General features: G+C 39.9%; 1 protein-coding gene and 1 non-coding gene across 4 annotated transcripts in view; both read right to left on the reverse strand.

Annotated features, from left to right (window-relative positions):
* CORIN (corin, serine peptidase) overlaps window positions 1–21,412 on the reverse strand; it is a 309,411-nt gene that overhangs the window by 12,977 nt on the left and 275,022 nt on the right. For all 3 annotated transcript variants that reach the window (XM_005207933.5, XM_024993569.2, XM_002688245.6), the window contains 4 exons: window positions 20,535–20,651; window positions 17,653–17,702; window positions 17,324–17,498; window positions 1,677–1,948 (listed from right to left, as the gene is read on the reverse strand). In XM_005207933.5, coding sequence (XP_005207990.1) covers window positions 1,677–1,948; window positions 17,324–17,498; window positions 17,653–17,702; window positions 20,535–20,651 — 614 coding nt within the window. The remainder of the gene's footprint in view (window positions 1–1,676; window positions 1,949–17,323; window positions 17,499–17,652; window positions 17,703–20,534; window positions 20,652–21,412) is intronic.
* On the reverse strand, window positions 956–1,027 carry TRNAF-GAA (transfer RNA phenylalanine (anticodon GAA)). Its single transcript has one exon. It is a non-coding gene; the product is annotated as a tRNA-Phe (tRNA).

Genomic DNA, 21,412 nt, shown 5'->3' on the forward strand with positions numbered 1-21,412 from the left:
GCACTGAATCTTAACCACTAGCCCCACCAGGGAACTGCCTCCCTCTCTTATTACATGTGGCAACATAAACAATTGGTATTACAATTAAAATAATCAAGCCAGAGCTCTGCCCCAGATGGAGGCTGTCTGCTGTGTGACAGCTAAGCATGTGAGTCCATTCTGCTAAAGTTCAGATCATCTGTTCAGAGTAACAGGGGAATGGTTGCCCCATCCTTGGTTTAAACAATGTTATCTCACCATGTGCTATAGTAGCCATCATTAGATCAGGACCTTTAATCCTAGAAGATGTGTCAGAAAGATGTCCAAAGGGAAAAGTGTCCCTTAGTGTCAGCAGAGAGAATGTGTGATTTCCAGCTTGTCTGAAAGTTCTTGCCTGGGAAATCCCATGGACGGGGGCCCCGGCAGGCTACAGTCTATAGAGTTACAAAGAGTCAAACATGACTTGGTGACTAAACAACAAAAGGTGGGTAACAGGACACCGACATGTATCATCATCCCTGAGAGCTACAGTACTACCCTGACATAGTTGGCATGGCCAGTGCTTACTATTAAAGAAAATATCGATTAAATTCTTACTCTAAACTTTTAACAGGTCAAGCAAAGTAAGAGTCCTTTACAGGCAGCTGAGAGACAGCAGTACAAAGTTCTAAATTTCTGTATGTTCTCAATGGTGAAAAAAAGAGTATTTCCTCTAAGATCAGAAACAAGACAAAAATGTCTACTTTCGCCACTATGAATAATCACCATAGTTTTTAAAGTCCTAGCCACGGCTATCAGAGAAGACAAAAGGAATCCTCATTGGAACAGAAGAAAAAACTCTCACTGTTTGCAAAGTCACTCAGTTGTGTCCGACTCTTTGCGACCCCGTGGACTGTAGCCTACCAGACTCCTCTGTCCATGGGATTTTCCAGGCAAGAGTACTGGAGTGGGTTGCCATTTCTTTCTCCAGGGGATCTTCCCAACCCAGGGATCGAACCTTGGTCTCCTGCATTTCAGGCAGACGCTTTAACCTCTGAGCTACCAGGGAAGCCCTGATATTATACATAGAAAATCCTAAAGATCCTACCAGAAAACTACTAGAGCTTATCAATGAATTTGGTGAAGGTGCAGGATATAAAATTAATACACAAAAATCTCTTGCCTTCCTATACACAAACAACAAAAGATCAGAAACAGAAATCAGGGAAACAATCACATTTACCATCTCATCAAAAAGAATAAAATACCTAGGAATAAACCTACCTAAGGAGACAAAAGACATGTACTCAGAAAACTATAAGACACTAATGAATGAAATCAAAGATAACACAAACAAATGGATTGGAAGAATCAATATTGTCAAAATGACTATCCTACCTAAAGCAATCTAGATTCAATACAATCCCTATCAAGGCAGGGATGACTGATCTTGCATGTCAGCTCCAACCATCTGTAGGGGCTCCCTGGAGAAATGAGGTATAGAGAGGGACTTCTGAAGTTTCCTTTGGGTTTGCAGGTTTAAGGGCATGATGAAGTATTGACTTCTGCAATTTGCATGGAAGGGGGAGTGACACATATGCTATTTGAGACTCTCTGTTATAAGTGAAAACGGGAAATGATTACCAAAGGTTAGGAAGTACCCTAGTGTTTTCCAGTTAAAAGCTGAAAGGTGAATGCTCCCAAGAATCTTGACTTACTTTTGTTGCCCATATGTCCCCAGCCTGTGATATAGCAATAAGTATCAGGTTCTAAGGACTGATCCGGGCTGGGTAAGCAGACGGGTCGGACGTAGCTTGTTTCATTGATATCTTGGCTTAGCTCCACTATGCTGATGTCGTAGTCCACCACCGCTCGACTGTAGCGAGGATGCAGGATGATGGTTTTCACAAGGCGCATCTGCATGAACGTTGATGGGTGGTCTAGGTTATTGATGCCAAACACCACTTTCCAAACGGCAGCATTCTCTCTCCTAAAATGATGATTCAAGAGCTATTGGCACCTTAAACTCAGACTTATCTTTTAATATTTATATATGATTTTTAAATATTTTTTTTAAATAATTGCTCTTTCCACTCCCATATCCCATGTATTCATATAAAAAGCATTTATATAACCCTTGAGCAATTGGTAAATATCGTATTGTTCTGGAAACCAAAACTTGGGCTTCCTAAATGGGGCTGCTCTGGAAAATAACACTTGTTCACTTTGAAAGGGAGACAGAGTAGTTACTTGCTTCATTGAGTGGGGAAGATGATGAAAAGTCATGAAGAAGAGACAAGAGAAAAAAAATAAAAGAGAATGAAAATCAGAGGTTAAGTGATCCCTCCAAGGAGGCAGTGCTTCAGAGAAATGTCAAGTTTTCAAGAAAGGCTTCTGAAAATTTCAAGCTAGCAACTTAAAAGGTCACCCACAACTTATAATGGGTAGTCTCAGACGTCACTGTTTTTGAACACTTGACAGCAATAGTCTAATTCCACTTTAAAACACTTTCCCACTTGACTTCGAGGACTCCCCATGCTCCAGAATTTCCTCCTGTCTCTGGGACCTCTTCCTCTCTGTTGCATCCTCCTCCTCTGCTCTCAGTGTCTTCATTGAAGTGACCCAGAGCTCTGCCTTTAAGTCTTCTCATTCTTCACTCGCCCCTTTGAAGAGCTTATCTAGTCACATGGCTTTAAATGCCACCTGAATGGCATTTGTAACTTTCAAATGTGTATCTCCAGCTCCATCCTCTCCTTTGAGCTATACAATTCATTCTACAGTTATTTGCTATTTACAGCTACCCATTATGCAATATTGGATCATCTCTCTTACACCCAACACTGAATGCATCAGCAAGTCCTCACTGCTCCACTTTCAAATATATTCTGAATCTTGTTTCCCCTTCTGCCACCACTACAATCCTAATCTAAGCTACTCACCTCTCCCAAATAGTGGCCCTTCTTTTACTCTTAACCCCTATAACCCAGTCTCCTCACACAGAGTGACCTTTTAAAAAATAAAATTTGTTTCCTGTTCATAATTCTTTTCAGATTCTTTTCCACTATAGGTCATTGAAAGATATTGAATACAGTTTCATGTGCTATACAGTAGGTCCTTGTATAGTCAATACTTGAAAATAACTAAATAGAATATAGCCTTTAAAAATTATGAATTGCTATGTTGTACACCTGAAACTTATATTGTACATCAATTATACCTCAATAAAATTGATATTATTTGAATATATATAATACCCATATAGAGACAAATATAGCTTTATAGATATATAGATATTGTGCTGGGGATTTCAGTAATGAGCAAGAAAGACATGATCCCTGCCTATACAAACTTTAGGATTGAGTGAAGATAAACAGTAAAAGAAACAATTATAATAAAGTGCAAAAAGTGCTATGGCATGAATATTACAGGAAAATATTACAAAATTGTTTTTCATTAAATAAAACCAGCCATTGCATAACATGTCATTCTTTCTTCCTTTTTCTTCCTTCCTTCCCTCGATCCATCTCCCTGTTCCATTTTTTAGTTTAGAGGAGTAAGCATATGACCATCTGAGAAATTCAACACTCACTCGAGATTCTATTATTTAAGGCATCTGAAATAGAACAATTATTGATCTCAAATGTCTACCTGTTTGATAGCTTCTTACCTCAATTCAAAGCTACTAAATTTTGGTTACAAAAAATATTCATCTATCTGCTTAAATCACAGGTAGTATGACAAACAGTTGAACACTGCAAACTATTTGTAACAAAATGAAATTGAGTAAACTTTACAGACTTGATTGCTATATACAGGTTAATGTAATTCTAACTGTAAAACATGTGTCAATAAAACTGCTAAATGTTATTATATTCAGTAGCCTCTTGTGACACAAGCTATTGTCATTATGGCATTAATACCCACCAAAAGCAAAAAAAAAAAAACAAAAAACAAAACAGGAAATTCACATACTTCAATATTCAGTAAGGAAATTGTTCTGTTTTCTTTTTTGTTATAAGAGGAATAATAAAGTCTCTTTAAATCTTTTTTCCAAGTCTGGAAAAAACCAGGGGAAACAATAACCTGTTGTTCAAAAAGGGTACATGAAGTGAGGGAGATGTGTCAGATCAGATCAGTCGCTCAGTCATGTCCGACTCTTTGCGACCCCATGAATCGCAGCATGCCAGGCCTCCCTGTCCATCACCAACTCCCAGAGTTCACTGAGACGCACGTCCATCAAGTCAGTGATGCCATCCAGCCATCTCATCCTCTGTCGTCCCCTTCTCCTCTTGCCCCCAGTCCCTCCCAGCATCAGAGTCTTTTCCAATGAGTCAACTCTTCACATGAGGTGGCCAAAGTACTGGAGTTTCAGCTTTAGCATCATTCCTTCCAAAGAAATCCCAGGGCTGATCTCCCTTCAGAATGGACTGGTTGGATCTCCTTGCAGTCCAAGGGACTCTCAAGAGTCTTCTCCAACACCACAGTTCAAAAGCATCAATTCTTCGGCGCTCAGCCTTCTTCACAGTCCAACTCTCACATCCATACATGACCACAGGAAAAACCATAGCCTTGACTAGACGAACCTTTGTTGGCAAAGGAATGTCTCTGCTTTTGAATATGCCATCTAGGTTGGTCATAACTTTCCTTCCAAGGAGTAAGCGTGTTTTAATTTCATGGCTGCAGTCACCATCTGCAGTGATTTTGGAGCCCAGAAAAAAAATTCTGATACTGTTTCCATTGTTTTTCCATCTATTTCCCATGAAGTGATGGGACCAGATGCCATGATCTTTGTTTTCTGAATGTTGAGCTTTAAGCCAACTTTTTCACTCTCCACTTTCACTTTCATCAAGAGGCTTTTGAGTTCCTCTTCACTTTCTGCCATAAGGGTGGTGTCATCTGCATATCTGAGGTTATTGATATTTCTCCCAGCAATCTTGATTCCAGCTTGTGTTTCTTCCAGTCCAGCGTTTCTCATGATGTACTCTGCATAGAAGTTAAATAAACAGGGTGACAATATACAGCCTTGACGTACTCCTTTTCCTGTTTGGAACCAGTCTGTTGTTCCATGTCCAGTTCTAACTGTTGCTTCCTGACCTGCATACAGATTTCCCAAGAGGCAGATCAGGTGGTCTGGTATTCCCATCTCTTTCAGAATTTTCCACAGTTTATTGTGATCCACACAGTCAAAGGATTTGGCATAGTCAATAAAGCAGAAATAGATGTTTTTCTGGAACTCTCTTGCTTTTTCCATGATCCAGCGGATGTTGGCAATTTGATCTCTGGTTCCTCTGCCTTTTCTAAAACCAGCTTGAACATCAGGAAGTTCACGGTTCACATATTGCTGAAGCCTGGCTTGGAGAATTTTGAGCATTACTTTACTAGCGTGTGAGATGAGTGCAATTGTGTGGTAGTTTGAGCGTTCTTTGGCGTTGCCTTTCTTTGGGATTGGAATGAAACTGACCTTTTCCAGTCCTGTGGCCACTGCTGAGTTTTCCAAATTTGCTGGCATACTGAGTGCAGCACTTTCACAACATCGTCTTTCAGGATTTGGAATAGCTCAACTGGAATTCCATCACCTCCACTAGCTTTGTTCATAGTGATGCTTCCTAAGGCCCACTTGACTTCACATTGCAGGATGTCTGGCTCTAGGTCAGTGATCACACCATCATTATTATCTGGGTCGTGAAGCTCTTTTTTGTACAGTTCTTCTGTGTATTCTTGCCATCTCTTCTTAATCTGCTTCTGTTAGGTCCATACCATTTCTGTCCTTTATCGAGCCCATCTTTGCATGAAATGTTCCTTTGGTATCTCTGATTTTCTTGAAGAGATCTCTAGTCTTTCCCATTCTGTTGTTTTCCTCTATTTCTTTGCATTGATCACTGAAGAAGGCTTTCTTATCTCTTCTTGCTATTCTTTGGAACTCTGCATTCAGATGTTTATATCTTTCCTTTTGTCCTTTGCTTTTCGCTTCTCTTCTTTTCACAGCTATTTGTAAGGCCTCCCCAGACAGCCATTTTGCTTTTTTGCATTTCTTTTCCATGGGGATGGTCTTGATCCCTGTCTCCTGTACAATGTCACAAACCTCATTCCATAGTTCATCAGGCACACTGTCTATCAGATTTAGGCCCTTAAATCTATTTCTCACTTCCACTGTATAATCATAAGGGATTTGATTTAGGTCATACCTGAATGGTCTAGTGGTTTTCCCTACTTTCTTCAATTTAAGTCTGAATTGAGGGAGATGTGTAGAAATGCTATAATAGTATATTAAGTGTGTGTAGAAAGAATGAGTCACTCCCATCTGGGTAGAAGCAAAAGAGGAAAGAGGACACAGGGCTACATGAAGGCCCCACGAATCTAGTTTCAGTAAAAAGTACCCAGTGGAGAAACACAGGAACAAGCTATGTTCATGTGGTCCTTTTAGTAAAGAGTTAAATTGGGCTACAAAGATGAAAAACCAAGTCGAGCAGCTGAAAATCTTCAGCATCAGGGGGATTTTTTTTCTCAGTGCTGTCAGACTTCAAAGCAACAGCAGGAAAAACTGGCCAATACTTAAAGAAGTTTGTACAAAGATCCTCATGCTCTGAGAGTGAGGAAGCAGGCAGACTGAAGCCAGGTGAAAAAATTCACAATAACAATAAAAAATGACTGAGGAAGGTGTTAAGAGACATTTTTCTTCTTTAATTCTCACTCTAGATGGCATTTCATTACCAGAAATTCACATTTAATTTGCTTCATGTTTATACTCCTGTATTAATGATGAATACACATTATAGATAATGTTGAGATAATATGATTTCAACTCCTAATTCTCCAGTGATCACTCTAGAGAGAATACACAACTACTTGTATACTTCAGATACATTATGATGTCCAGGGGAATTTATACAGAATTGAAGGCATGAGGTCTCTGGATACAATAACCAATTTCAGTTTGCAATTTTCCACACTCAACTCTAGCTTAAACATAAACTCACCACATTTTCACTTAATTCAGCTGGCCAGGTTTAGAGATTTTCTTCTATCTTTGCCTCTTCTTAAGAGCACAGAATTTCCCCCTTTTTTAATCCTGAGTTTACTTTGGATTTACTTATACTATTTATCCTTTTTCAGAAAATAAAAATATATTTATAATTAATATTTGTGATAGAAATCACTCTGTTTTACAAGACTTACTCCATAAATAGCACAGTCAGATGGTGACTTGGAAGTATTAATAGTTTGAATAGCATCATTGCTGTTCTACAAATCTTAGGAGCCTCTTACTTTTAATATTGCACCTACCCTTGGTAATTTTTTTAAAGAATTCTCTGCAACACAGTGAATAGACTTTATAATAGAGTGACCACAAAGCAAATGCATAAAGGGCTGAGTATAAGTCAATAATAGCGAGTGTCACATCACAAGACTTGCCATCTCCAGGGCCACCTGCCTCTCAGCTCCCACTCACGGCTGTTGCGTTGGAATGTCCAGTGAGACCTGACCTTCAAATTGTTTCAGAGAAGCCAGAGTTCTGGATTTTATGTAAAGCATACATAGTTTGAAGTGCTGACTGAAAGTTTTTAAATGCATCCAAGAAGCAAAAGAGATCAGATCTAGATTCTTCTTTAGTGTGAGATCTCTGTGGTTTCCAAGTATTTCTACATGTCAGTTAAATCATCTTCTCCCCAGTTATGTGGTGTAAATAGGAATGCTTATTCCATTCCAGAGTAGAGAAAGCAGTGACTCAGAGCAGATGAGGGACTCATCTAAAGTCACAGAGATACTAAGTGATGGTAACAGACCAGAAAGCCTTTAAACCTCTAACACAACCTTTATACTAAGCTTCTCTGAAACAAAGAGGAGGGTTCACAGGCATCAGCACAGGAATCAGGTGTCGGCTACAGAGGGGAAAGCATGCACGATGGGTGGAGGCTGGCTGATGAGTGATAGGATGGCAGACATCAGGAAGATACCTTCTCTTTCCTGAGTGTGTCCCCCAGATACGATGGAGATCTAGCCTTCAGTGATGAACTTAAAGAAGTGAACAATTCTATCATCCCAGGGGCCAAAACAAGCAAGAGAAGGGGATAGTCAGATACACATCCTAGACCCTGAGAATCAGATTAAAGAATGTTTTGGATAAAAGGACAATGTGTCCAGAGATTCGTGAAGCAAGTACAGCTAAACAGAGAGGGGAGAGTTTGAGTTCCAAATTCTGAATCAGCTAATAAAGTAAATGTGACAACATATGAATCTCAGAGCTTTGAAACTGGAAAGTTTATCACAGAACAGTGGCACAAAATTGTAGCAACTGTCAAAAAATCTTAGTCATAGAACCCCCTTCCACCGTTGCTGGGAATGTAAATTGGTACAGCCACTAAGTATGGAGGTACCTTAAAAAATGAAAACTAGAGCTACCGTATGATCCTGCAGTCCCACTCCTGGGAATATATCTGGAGAAAACCATAATTTGAAAAGTTACATATACCCCAATGTTCATTGACACACTCTTTGTAATAGCCAATACACGGAAGCAACCTAAATGTCCAGTGACAGATGAATGGATAAAGAAATATGAATAATAGTCATAAAAAAGAATGAAATAAAATCATTTGCAGCAATATGGATGAACTGAGAGATTATCATACTAAATCAGACAGAGCTTCTGCACATCAAAGGAAACTATTAGCAAGGTGAAAAGACAGCCTTCAGAATGGGAGAAAATAATAGCAAATGAAGCAACTGACAAACAACTAATCTCAAAAATATACAAGCAACTCCTACAGCTCAACTCCAGAAAAATAAATGACCCAATCAAAAAATGGGCCAAAGAACTAAATAGACATTTCTCCAAAAAAGACATACAGATGGCTAACAAACACATGAAAAGATGCTCAACATCACTCATTATCAGAGAAATGCAAATCAAAACCACTATGAGGTACCATTTCACACCAGTCAGAATGGCTGCGATCCAAAAGTCTACAAATAATAAATGCTGGAGAGGGTGTGGAGAAAAGGGAACCCTCTTACACTGTTGGTGGGAATGCAAACTAGTACAGCCACTATGGAGAACAGTGTGGAGATTCCTTAAAAAACTGGAAATAGAACTGCCTTATGATCCAGCAATCCCACTGCTGGGCATACACACTGAGGAAACCAGAAGGGAAAGAGACACGTGTACCCCAGTGTTCATCGCAGCACTGTTTATAATAGCCAGGACATGGAAGCAACCTAGATGTCCATCAGCAGATGAATGGATAAGAAAGCAGTGGTACATATACACAATGGAGTATTACTCAGCCATTAAAAAGAATACATTTGAATCAGTTCTAATGAGGTGGATGAAACTGGAGCTTATTATACAGAGTGAAGTAAGCCAGAAGGAAAAACATAAATACAGTATACTAACGCATATATATGGAATTTAGAAAGATGGTAACAATAACCCGGTGTACGAGACAGCAAAAGAGACACTGATGTATAGAACAGTCTTATGGACTCTGTGGGAGAGGGAGAGGGTGGGAAGATTTGGGAGAATGACATTGAAACATGTAAAATATCATGTAAGAAACGAGTTGCCAGTCCAGGTTCGATGCACGATACTGGATGCTTGGGGCTAGTGCACTGGGACGACCCAGAGGGATGGTATGGGGAGGGAGGAGGGAGGAGGGTTCAGGATGGGGAACACATGTATACCTGTGGCGGATTCATTTCGATATTTGGCAAAACTAATACAATTATGTAAAGTTTAAAAATAAAATAAAATTAAAAAATAAAAATAAAAAAAATCAGACAGAAAGACAGATATCATATGATACTGCTTATATGTAGAATCTAAAAATAAAGTATACAAATGAATGTATAAACAAAACAGAAATAGACTCACAGACACAGAAAACAAACTTATGGTTACCAAAGGGGGGAATAAATTAGGAGTTTGGAATTAATATATACACACAACATGTAGAATAGATAACCAACAAGGACGTACTATTTAAGAAGAGAACTATACTCAGTATTTTGTAGTAATCTCTAAGGGAAAAGAATATGAAGAATATGTATATGTATAACTGAATCACTTTGCTGTACATCTGAAACAAACAAAACATTGTAAATTAACTTATTTCAATAAATTTTGGTTTTGGCCATGCTGTGTGGCTTGTGGGATGTTAGTTCCCTGACCAGTGATTGAATCTGGGCCCCTAGAGGTGGAAGAATGGAGTCCTAACCACTGGACCACCAGGGAATTCCTTCAGTTCAGTTCCATTCAGTCACTCAGTTGTGTCTGACTCCTTGGGACCCCATGGACTGCAGCATACCAGGCCTCCCTGTCCATCACCAACTCCCAGAGTTTACTCAAATTCATGTCCGTTGGGTCAGTGATGCCATCCAACCATCTCACCTTCTGTTGTCCCCTTCTCCTCCCGCCTTCAATCTTTCCCAGCATCAGGGTCCTTTCAAATGAGTCAGTTATTTGCAAAAGGTGGCCAAAGTATTGGAGTTTCAGCTTCAGCATCAGTCCTTCCAATGAATATTCAGGGCTGATTTCCTTTAGGATGGACTGGTTGGATCTCCTTGCAGTCCAAGGGACTCTCAAGAGTCTTTTCCAACACCACAGTTTAAAAGCATCAATTCTTCTGTGCTCAGCTTTCTTTATAGTCCAACTCTCACATCCATACATGACCACTGGAAAAACCATAGCCTTGACTAGACAGACCTTTGTTGTGAGGGGGGCTACCCCATGTCCAAGAGCAAAAGGAATTCCTTATACTTCAACAAATCAATCAATAGGGGAAAAAAAAAAAAACAGGAAAAATTAAAATGGTTCTTAGCAAAATAATGTGTGGGAAGAACAAGAAAAGAGGATTTCTATCTGGGTAAATATTTAATATTAGTAGTAAACTATTTGAACTTTCCTTAAAGTTCAAAAAGATCATTAAAAAATTAATATTAAAAGTAAACTATTTGAACTATTTGAACTTTCCTTAACTTCTAATACCTTAATTCAAGGAGAATGATCTTCAGAGAACATCCCAGAAGATTCATATTCCATGTGATAAAACTGTTAAGTGGTTAATACACTGAAGTGTGGAGTTGATGCCTGGTCTAAGACTATGGGAGGAGTCAGTAGTAGATAAGGTAACATTTCTAGTTCCACCATAGACTGGGTGGTTTAAACAACAAACAGTTACATCTCATAGTTGTTGAGGTTAGAAGACAAAGATTAGGACGCTAGCAGGGTCAAGGTCTGATGAAGACTCTCTTCCTTGCTTATAGATGGTGATCTTGATGTATCTTTACAAGGCACAGGGAGAGAGGGCCAACTTTCTTGCTCTTCTAAGGACACTTAGGCCATTCATGGGGTTTTACCTTCATGACCTAATCACCTCTCAGGGGCCACAACTCCTAATACCACCCTCTTGGGGGTTGGATATTAAACATGGGGACACAAATGTGCTGTCCATAACACACCTGGAGAACTAAAATGTTCAGTATCCTAAAGAAGGAGAAGCTGCAAAAAAAAGAGAGAGAGAGAGGTGGGTGGCGGGATAGGTCAGTGACACAAGAATTTTCACTGTTGTTTTAGAAGAAAAGTGAATAAAGTATTTCAAAAAGGATGTAGTCCTCAAATACTGGGGAGGGTTCCAGTAAGTTGGCAACTGAAAATTCACCATTGGATTTGACAAGATGGAAGTCACTGAGAACTTTGGTAAGTGCCATTTCAAGTGACCTTGATGAGAGCGCAACCGCAAGGACCTGAGGTGAGTATAGGAAGTGTAGGAGTGGAGACAGCGACTGCAGGAAACCCTGAGGGGTTTTACTGTGAATAATAGCTGAAATGTGGCAATAATTGAAGAAGGATGTGAAGTCAAGAGAAGGAGGTTTAAGTTGGAACACTGAGACATGTTTGCTGAAGCGAATGATCCAGCAAAAGGAAAGAAACTGATAAAAAAACAGCAGTGATAATTTGAAAAACTGTCTTTGGAAAGATGAATGGAAATGTGGTTATCTTTAAATAGGAGCAAGGACACATCCTCCACCATTACTCAAGAGAAAGGAGGGAACATGGCCACTGGCATAGACACCTTGTTGGGATTAGGGGTGCAGCAAGGCCAAAGATACAATGATGTCTGTTTTCTCATAAAGAGTGAGATGAGACCAGTGGAGGGTGAAGGACATTTGGGGAGAGAGGAGAAGATGTCAAATAATTGAGAATGGAAAAGTGGCTTTACTGTGAACATATACTGATGGGTACCACGTTGTTAGATGCACATTTGAGATTCATGATCATACATTTGACACGAGCTTAGGTAGCAGTCAGGTGTGTGATATTCTCCAGCGATGGCCAGCTGTTCGGCTACAGGTGCAGAGTATGTGAATAGGTAGCTGCAAGACTAGAAGAAACAATAACTGCAAAGGTTGGAAGTGGGAGAACTCTTTAATGAGTTTCTGCAAGCCCCAGAAATGATAGGGATTGGCCCAAAGTTTAGGCCACCTGCTTGCCTAGATCCTAGACCCAGACATCTGCCACTGGAGTGGGTAGAATGCAGAGAATGCCTCTTTAGGGACAGACAAGTTGGGGGCATGGAGTCAGGTTGGGGTCACCACCATTGCTCACTCTCTGGTGATGCTGGAAAACGGCACCCCCAGGAGACGTATGGATCCCAAATGGAGAATTCCTGTTTTAGTGGACATCAGTACTTGATGGGAATGGGTCAAATCTCTCAAGGTGACAGAATGGAAAGAACAGACTGTAAATGACTGGCATAGTTTATAAGTACCTAGAAGATAAAGAAGTGACCATGAGGACACCATGTGGGCTCAGTAATAAAAAGTCAGACCCAGCCATTCACTTCTTTTCCTGATTGTATTAAAACACTGTTAGATCAGTACAGGTGGGTGAGCACAAGGGTTTTGTTCTATGGGGAATGAGAAAGAGAGCTGTCCAGAAATAGGTGAAAACATTATTGAGTACTATTAAGAGTCCAGTGGGTACTGAAAGTCAGACATGACACTAAACTGCATCGTTGGGTAAATGTTCTCAGTTCTAAAGAGCATAGGATTGAAAATGTGCTATTCACATTGACTCTTAGTTAGAGATCCACCTGATGTGTATGGCAGAAAGATGTAGGGGTAAAGAAGCTGAAGGTCCTAATGGGAGGACTGAATGATACCAGGGTACTAGGTTAGCTGGGGAAAGAAAGAAGAGAGATGAGGAAGAGGCAGAGGACTGAGATAATAGGAGACATACAAATAAGCAAATGCAAGTCTTGGAGTAAAGAATTGGTGTGGTAGAAATCAAGATTTGGGTTACCTGGCAGGGTTAAGGGTTGTGATCATATAGTGAAAGGATAGTTTTTCATGCAGGTTTCCTGGAGAGGAATCAGACACTTCTGAAAATTATGAGTTGTGTGCCAGCCTAAAAAGTTCATCCTTTAGCCTTTTGGAGATGGAATAAGGGAGGAAAATTGCTTGTTAAATTACCCCTGAAACTCAATGTCTTTCTTCCTTAGAACTGTGGAAGTTAAATTGTTATTAGGGCATCTGGGACTTCATCTAATCAACTTAGTACCTCAAGTTTTTAATTTTCCTTTGGGATTTTTAAATACTTCTCCATGGAAGAGCAAGACAACCTTGCCTTTGTTCCCCCCCATGAATATAATTAAAAGAGACAGGCTTGCAAAGACCTACTGATGGGTCACACTGGGCCCTGCCAAAGTATGGGATCGGGATATGAAGCAAATCCCATTAATTATAGCAATCAATGATTCCTCCAGAGAGTAAGGCTTACAATTAGAGGTTTTCAAAAACTTTCGAGGCCACTGGAGAGACTGTAAAATAGAATCAAAGAGATCAGCACCCATTCAAGCAAAGACTTGCTTGATACTGGGCAATTTCTAACTTTGTATGGATAGGCCAGGCCCCACTCGACAGTTCTGTGAAATTCAGTTCCATAAAATTTCATCAGGGCCTTTGATAGAATATCCATGTCCTTAATTATAAACACGTATTTCTTTTCTATTGCAAGGTTCCTCCTTAACTTCACAGATCTGTTAGTGGATCTGACATAAAGAGGAAATTCGGATACCACATATGGGAATGACAAAAGTGGCATGTGAACTGAGTGAACTAGCGCATAAAGGGTGTTGTTCCTTTAAAGAGCTGTTGGATTTGTTTAGGTAATCACCTTTTGATGAATGCACTTGCTAGCACAATCTTCTGCTTATCAAGGAGTTATAAATCAGAACTGGAAAAGACATCTGGAAACATCTGGCCCCTTCCAAAGCAATAACATTCCAGCGTATTTCCTGACATACTACACAGACTCTTCCTATCATTTGGTGTCGCTCTTACACACTAAAAGTTCTCAAGAGGAGGTTCTGGTTTGACTTTTTACATTATATTTTCCCCAAAAGAGCAATCAAATAGCTAGACATACACGTTTCCCTTTTATACTCAATTCTTATGTTATATTCTAATTATTTGTTTAGATGTCTGTCTCCTCACTGGCTTAGAATTTCAAGAAATTAAAGATGTGTTCATTTCTTTAACCCCCACATGAAGATGAATATATGTTCTGGGACTCTATCCTGTAGAAACAAGGGTACTAATAGGTGAGTAGCTTTGTATAAGAAGATGTATTAAGTGTTGTTAAAATGAGAGTAAACTGGAACTAACATGAATGTCCATCAACTCAGGAATAATATTAATAGAAAAAGTTATTGTGAGTCTCTGTGATGGAGTGTCATTTAGCTTTGAAGAAGAATGAGCTTGCGCTGCATCCATTGACTTGAAGGGGATGTCCATGATGTACTGCCACATGAGAAAATCAATCAGCAAACAAAAGTACAGAGTGCAATTTCAAATTGTAAAAATAAACGACAGCCTGTGAAAAACAGGTGTTTATATCTGTGGAGGAACAATCGCTAGGGGTTACCTTGAGGATGATGAGAAAGTATAAGACAGAGTGTGTGGAAGGAGATAAAAATAGTCTAGCAAAATGCAAAAATATGCCATAACGCTAAGGGAAAAGTCAGAATGCATGTTTATAGTAATAATATATTAAAAATAAATATTTACCTTTATTGATGTCTTCATTGGTATCCAGCATAATTCTTAAGGCATTACAGAGACTATTTCAGCTGATGCCTCCACCAACACTGTGAGGTCAGGATTGTTATTTTCCTCATTTCACAGATGAGGAAACTGTAGCCCAGAGAAGTTTATAAATTGACCCATGGTCATACAGTAAATAGCAAAGCTGAGGAAATCCCCAGTGGCTCAGTGGTTAAGAATCTGCCTGCAATGCAGGAGACACAGGAGACAAGGGTTCAGTCCCTGGGTCAGGAAGATCCTCTGGAGAAGGATACGGCAACCCACTCCAGTATTCTTGCCAGGAAAATCCTATGGACAGAGCAGCCTAATGGACTACAGTCCAGCCATAGAGTCACAAAGAGTGGGGCACGAATGAGTGACTGAGCATAGCACTGAGCACAGAGGAAAAATAATAATAGACAAATAGGCAAAAAAATGAAACTGCATTTTTTTCCTACAAATTAGCCTGGTTAAATGACAATAACCAATTTAATGAAGTGATAGAATTGTGAGTTTTTTAAAAAATATTTGTTATTATTTATTATTGCCATGCTGTGCTTAGTCACTCAGTCATGTCCGACTCTTTGCAACCTCATGGACTGCCAGGCTTCTCTGTCCATGGGGATTCTCCAGGCAAGAATACTTTTAAATAAAGTAAAATTATTAAAAATAAAGGGAAGAAATGGGAAGGACGGTGGTTTTTAAAACAAGTCCTCAAATACTTTGCCATTCCTCTCTGAGAGAAGAGCTCCATGTTTGGGCCCTTTGAATGTGGGTGGGGCTGTGACAGCTCTCATCAACCCCATAGCAGAAGGGGGTTGTGTGTCTTTGGTGGCTGGATCAAAAATGGTGACACAGCTTCCTCCTGGCTTCCTGTTTTGGGACTCTTGCTCTGGGGAATGCTAGCCACCAAGCTGTGAGTCCTACTTGGAGAGAAACAAAGGCCCCTGCCAACAGGTACAATCTACTCCCGGATTTCAGATGGCTCCAGCCCCAGAACCTTAGAACCTTCCAGCAGAAGCCCCTGACATTGCCAAGCAGAGACAAACCACGAGCTATGTCCTGTCTGGATGTCTAACTTCCAGAATCCTCCATGGGCATAAAACATGGTTGGATTTCATCGTTGTTACTACTGTTGTTATTGCTTGGTTAGGGCTTTTTTTGCTCAGAAATTATATAACAACAATCTAAACCAACAAGGACCTTCTTCAGGGATGTTTGTCAATCTGGTATAGATTTCCCCTTGGTCTTATTTTTCTGCTCCCCTTAGGTATATTTTGATGATTAATTTTATGTGCCAACTGGCTGGACCATGGTGCCCCAACATTTGGCAGACCACCCTCCCTAATGTGGGTGGGCCTTACCAGATCAGTTGGAGACATTCATAGAACAAAGACTGATTCCCTCCCAAAGCAAGACAGAGTTGCTAGCCAGCACACTGCCTTTGGACTTTTACTTCAGCTCTTACCCGAGCCTCCAGCATGTCTGCCATCCCTTCACACTGTACATTCACCAAACCTCCAGTAACATTTGCCGATTCCCTGAAAACTCTTTCTCTCACTGGTCTGTTTCTCTGGGCAACCCTGACTAATACACATATTTTTTCTTTTACTCTGCTTCCCAAACTCCTCACCAATTCCTCTAGCCTCCTAATGTCACTATGCTGCTGCTGCTGCTGCTGCTAAGTTGCTTCAGTCGTGTCCGACTCTGTGTGACCCCATGGACTGCAGCCTACCAGGCTTCTCCGTCCATGGGATTCTCCAGGCAAGAACACTGGAGTGGGTTGCCATTGCCTTCTCAAATGCATGAAAGTGGAAAGTGAAAGTGAAGTCACTCAGTCGTGTCTGACTCTTAGCTACCCCATGGACTGCAGCCTACCAGGCTCCTCCATCCATGGGATTTTCCGGGCAACAGTACTGGAGTGGGGTGCCATTGCCTTCTCCCAATGTCACTATAACATCCAAGTAAATCCCCACTGTTTAATTTCATATGCATTTGATGTCTTTAAGAGGGCTAGAAAAGAGACTAATGCTGGCTGAAGAGTCAGTCTTCTTTACTTCCTCCTGCCCCTCCCTCTTCAGGACATAAATCATGATTAATACACATCTATTGCCAATAAATGAGCATGATAACACCAAGGGCAGAAAAATCTAAGCAGACAAAGGCCAGGGAAGGAGATCAACTGTGACTTCTGCATTGAATTATGGAATGACATATGCCATTAAGAATGCCCAAATGACAAAAGATCAGATCCAGGCAAAGCAAAAGAAAAGGTGCAGCTTACCCCTCGAAGCAGTGGGCGACCGTCAGAACCCATTTCTTGGCAATGAGGACACAACCACAAATGTGCCCACTGGGTTCACTCTGCAGGGAACACTGCCAGGGCCACCTTCCTGGGCGACTTGTCCGACCCCCTAGAATCCTCTTGTTCATCCGGGCAGCAGGGCGGCGCCCACAGTCTGCCAAGGAGCAGGACAGAGGACAGACAGATGTGACTCATCGCTAAACCCAACTGGATGCCTGCATCTTGGCTGTCATGTACACGAGATCATTTTTCCCCCGAGCCAATCCAGTTAGGTTCATATACCATTGTTATACCACAAATTCTCTCACCTTGTTTAGTACACAGGAGAGAAATCTTACTTCTGCTGTAACAGGACTGCCTAGATTTGGAAACAAAAAAATGGCATAATATTAAGTTACGTATTTATTGTTTACTTCAAACACTTTACCAGTGGAAAGGAAAACACAGGTTGTACTTAAGACAGGAACTCTTAAGGCAGGGCTGTGGTCAGCTATCACTTTGGGGTGGGGGTATAGGAAGGATGTACTTTTTTAGTGTATTTAACATCATGATAGTTTCACATTTGTGGGAAGAGAAACTACAGTTAGCCAGGTTTCTCCTATCACCTTAGCTGTTTGCACCACCCAGAATATAAACTCAATGATTTTCAAAGTAGGGAGAGGAAAAGGAAAGGAACTAGACTGCTTCTCAGAATGTGTGATGAGGAGGGAGCACGTCAGATTTTTATGCTTATGGAGAGGGTGTGTATGTCCAAAAGAAACTGAGAAATGGTTTGAGAGAAATAATGTATTACTTCAAAAAGGTAGAGAACAGACAAAGGAACTGAATATTTAGACTAGAAGAGAATCTTGTAGAGACTTTATTACCTTTTAAAAAACTGTAGTTGATTTACAATATTGTGTTAGTTTCAAGTATACAGCACTGTAATTCAGTATTTTTTCTGATTATATTCCATTATAGCTTATGATAAGATGTTGAATATAACCCCTCATGCTATACAGTAGATCTTTGTTGCCTATCTGTTTTATGTACAGTAGTTTGTACCTATTAATCCCATATTCCTAATTTGTCTCTCCCTGCTTCCCTTTCACCTTTAGTAACCATACATTTGTTTTCTATGTTGCTGAGAACTTTCAGTTATTTGTTTTCTATGTTGCTGAGAACTTTCAGTGTTAAACTACGTATCTATGATTAGCTGACAGGAAGAAGGGGGATTAAATCCATGCCATGTTACTCTAGGTGGCAGGATCAGAATCAATAGGTGGAACTTATAGAAACAGTGCATTCAGGAAAGCAAAGCTTTTTAAAAATCAGAGTTAAATTTTGAAGGAAAACACATGGCCATGTTTAAGCATCTATCAATGTGGCTGCACAAGAGAATTCAGTTCAGGGTGTGATAAGTTTATATCACAAGGTTCTCTGCTAAGCATTTATTCTACAATGCAAATTTAAAGGAAAAAAACAACACTTTGAGGCTATCAAATATACTAGGATGTGCGTAGAATCCTTGATCTGTCAGGAAAAAACAAAACCCTAAGTATTAATTTCCACATTCCTTTTTGAAGACCTGCTATATTTTCTTTTGTTGCTAAATTTGCATGTGGATCTGTGTATACAATAAATTATATAATACAGAAAAAGCACATATACGTTTTACCTTCCCATAACCTGAAGTCCTATCTCCTCCTCACTCTCGTCTCATTATCCTTAGTTTCTATGTAGCACTTCCAAATATGTGAAATTCATTGTTTGTTATTGCTTATACTCTCTCTTCTCACCTCTAAAGTGTATGTTTCCTGAGACTAGGGTTCTTGTCCCCCTTATCACTTCTACATCCCCTCAGAGCTCAACAATAAACCTGGCATAGAAAAGATAGCAATGATTAGCTGTTATCTATTAGATCTTAAAATCATAGCTTTTAGGAATAGGGAAAGATCAAAGACTATCTATCTGTCTTAACTCTTTTATTTTAAAAGGAAATTGAGGTTGTGTGGGATCACACATCTAGGTAGTAAGGCAGGACTAGAATTAAATCACTGACTCCTCATTTCAAGTGACTTTATCTATCTATCCATCTACCTATCTATCTATCTACCGACCTAGAAGGGCTTTCCTGGAAGTTCCAGTTTGGGAGAACAAACCACTCTGTTGGAAGATTCAGGTCATTGTTTTGGAGAAGGTGCTTCAGTTGACAGAAGCAGAAATTTTCAGAAATTTGGTCACAGTTTTGTCTATAGGGAAAATGTCAAGACATCTAAAGAAAAATGACCCACCTTTTAATTTTCTTCTTTGAAATTCTTAAGAGGTGGTTTCCCTAGCACTAATTAAAAGCTTTGGAGTCACAAAAACTTGGTTTGAGTTCAGAGAATAGCACTTACCATTTGTGGGCTGTGAATCTGAGCAAGTTTTATGTAAATATTCTATAGCTATGCCCCTATAATGTCATAATCACTAGATGTGTTGCAGGGGGAAAGACAGGCGGAGGGGCCCCGCGAACAGACTGAGAAGAGCGGACGCGCTCACCGGAAACGCCCGTCCCTCATCCGGCACCGCTTAGGCTCGGCCCGGGAGAGCACGACCACACCACATCCATCAGTTGCACTTTCATGCCCCTATAATGTCATAATCACTAAATGTGTTAATTCCCTCAATGTATCTTTCTCCTGCACCCCTGCTCATAGATGAGGGAGCAACGCTTTTTAACATTCCACGATTTTTTTTTAGGGGAATTTTTTCAGAAGTGAATTTTCGAGGTTACTTGATTACAATTTCTTTGTGTGTGTGTGTTTTTCTCAGACTTTCCGAGGTTTATCAGCTGTCATTACTTCAATTTCTTCTGTTAACTAGTTCCATGTAGCATCTGTAGGAAGTGTAGACATTAAGAACTTATTTCAAACAGGATGTGAAAAAACACTCTAAGATTAGAACCGGAGCTCCTCATCCTACACTATGATAGTTTCTGTAATCGTAATTTAAAAACGCAATTAGCCAAAAGAAAAAGATGTAAGTCTACAAAGAAGGAAAAAAGCCAAATGATGTTGAAATACAAATGTCCTTAGGTAGTCTATGGAAGTTCCTCTTTGATGTGACACATTTAGAAGACCTTAGATTTGAAACAGAAGCAGGGCCTTATTGATAGACCTTTGCTCCATAATCCACTCTACACAGCTCTAGTGATGGGTTGTCTTACCCTTTTACCAGTAGTTGCTGCAAAGTTGTTGCATTAAGGCTCTCCCAGTTGGAGTGTAATGTAAGCCACTGTTGGTCTTGCTCCTGTTCCTCTATCAATTTGGTCATAGATGGTTCCCTAATAGAAAGACAAATACCAGATAAATATTCTAGTGCAATGATCTTTGACCAAGCAATATCATTATTGAGCACTTACTTCTGCCTGCCAAAGTAGAAGATGTGGGCTCGATCTCTGGGTCAGGAAGATCCCCTGTAGAAGGAAATGGCAACCCACTCCAGTATTCTTGCCTGGAGAATTCCAGGGACAGAGGAGCCTGGGGGGCTATGTCCATGAGGTCATAAAGGAGTCAGATAAGACTTAGCAACTAAACAACAACAATAACAACTCTTACAAAAAAGAAGCATTAAATTAATAGTCAATATTTCAAGAGGGGGATTAGTATTCAAAAAAGTTTGCTATGGAATGTGATCAGCAAGAGAAGTTACTAAAAGTATCCTGAAGCAATAAAGATCCACAATGTTATAGCTATTTTAGTCACTCTCTGCGGAAATATATTTGTACATCTGAGGTGTTGGAATTCTAACATATGCCATGTAAAAGCCAATACCTGAAAAACAAGAGCAAGTTTTGGAAGGAATCAAAAGTAAATAAAATTTAATTGCCTGGAGTATTTTTCATCTTTTCTTATCTAGTATAATCTTACAATAAAGCAATATCTTACAATAAGTAATAAGTAGAGAAAATCAATGGCTATTTAGTGTCTGTTTAGACAGTATAAAATTGTAAGAGGGATTTTTTCAACATACTGCAAAATATTTATGCAGTAAAAATTAGGAAGGACTCTAGGAAGCAGAGATAGTGGTGAGCATCATTTTGCT

Source organism: Bos taurus, chromosome 6 (assembly GCF_002263795.3).
Source record: "Bos taurus isolate L1 Dominette 01449 registration number 42190680 breed Hereford chromosome 6, ARS-UCD2.0, whole genome shotgun sequence".
Classification (NCBI taxonomy): domain Eukaryota; kingdom Metazoa; phylum Chordata; class Mammalia; order Artiodactyla; family Bovidae; genus Bos; species Bos taurus.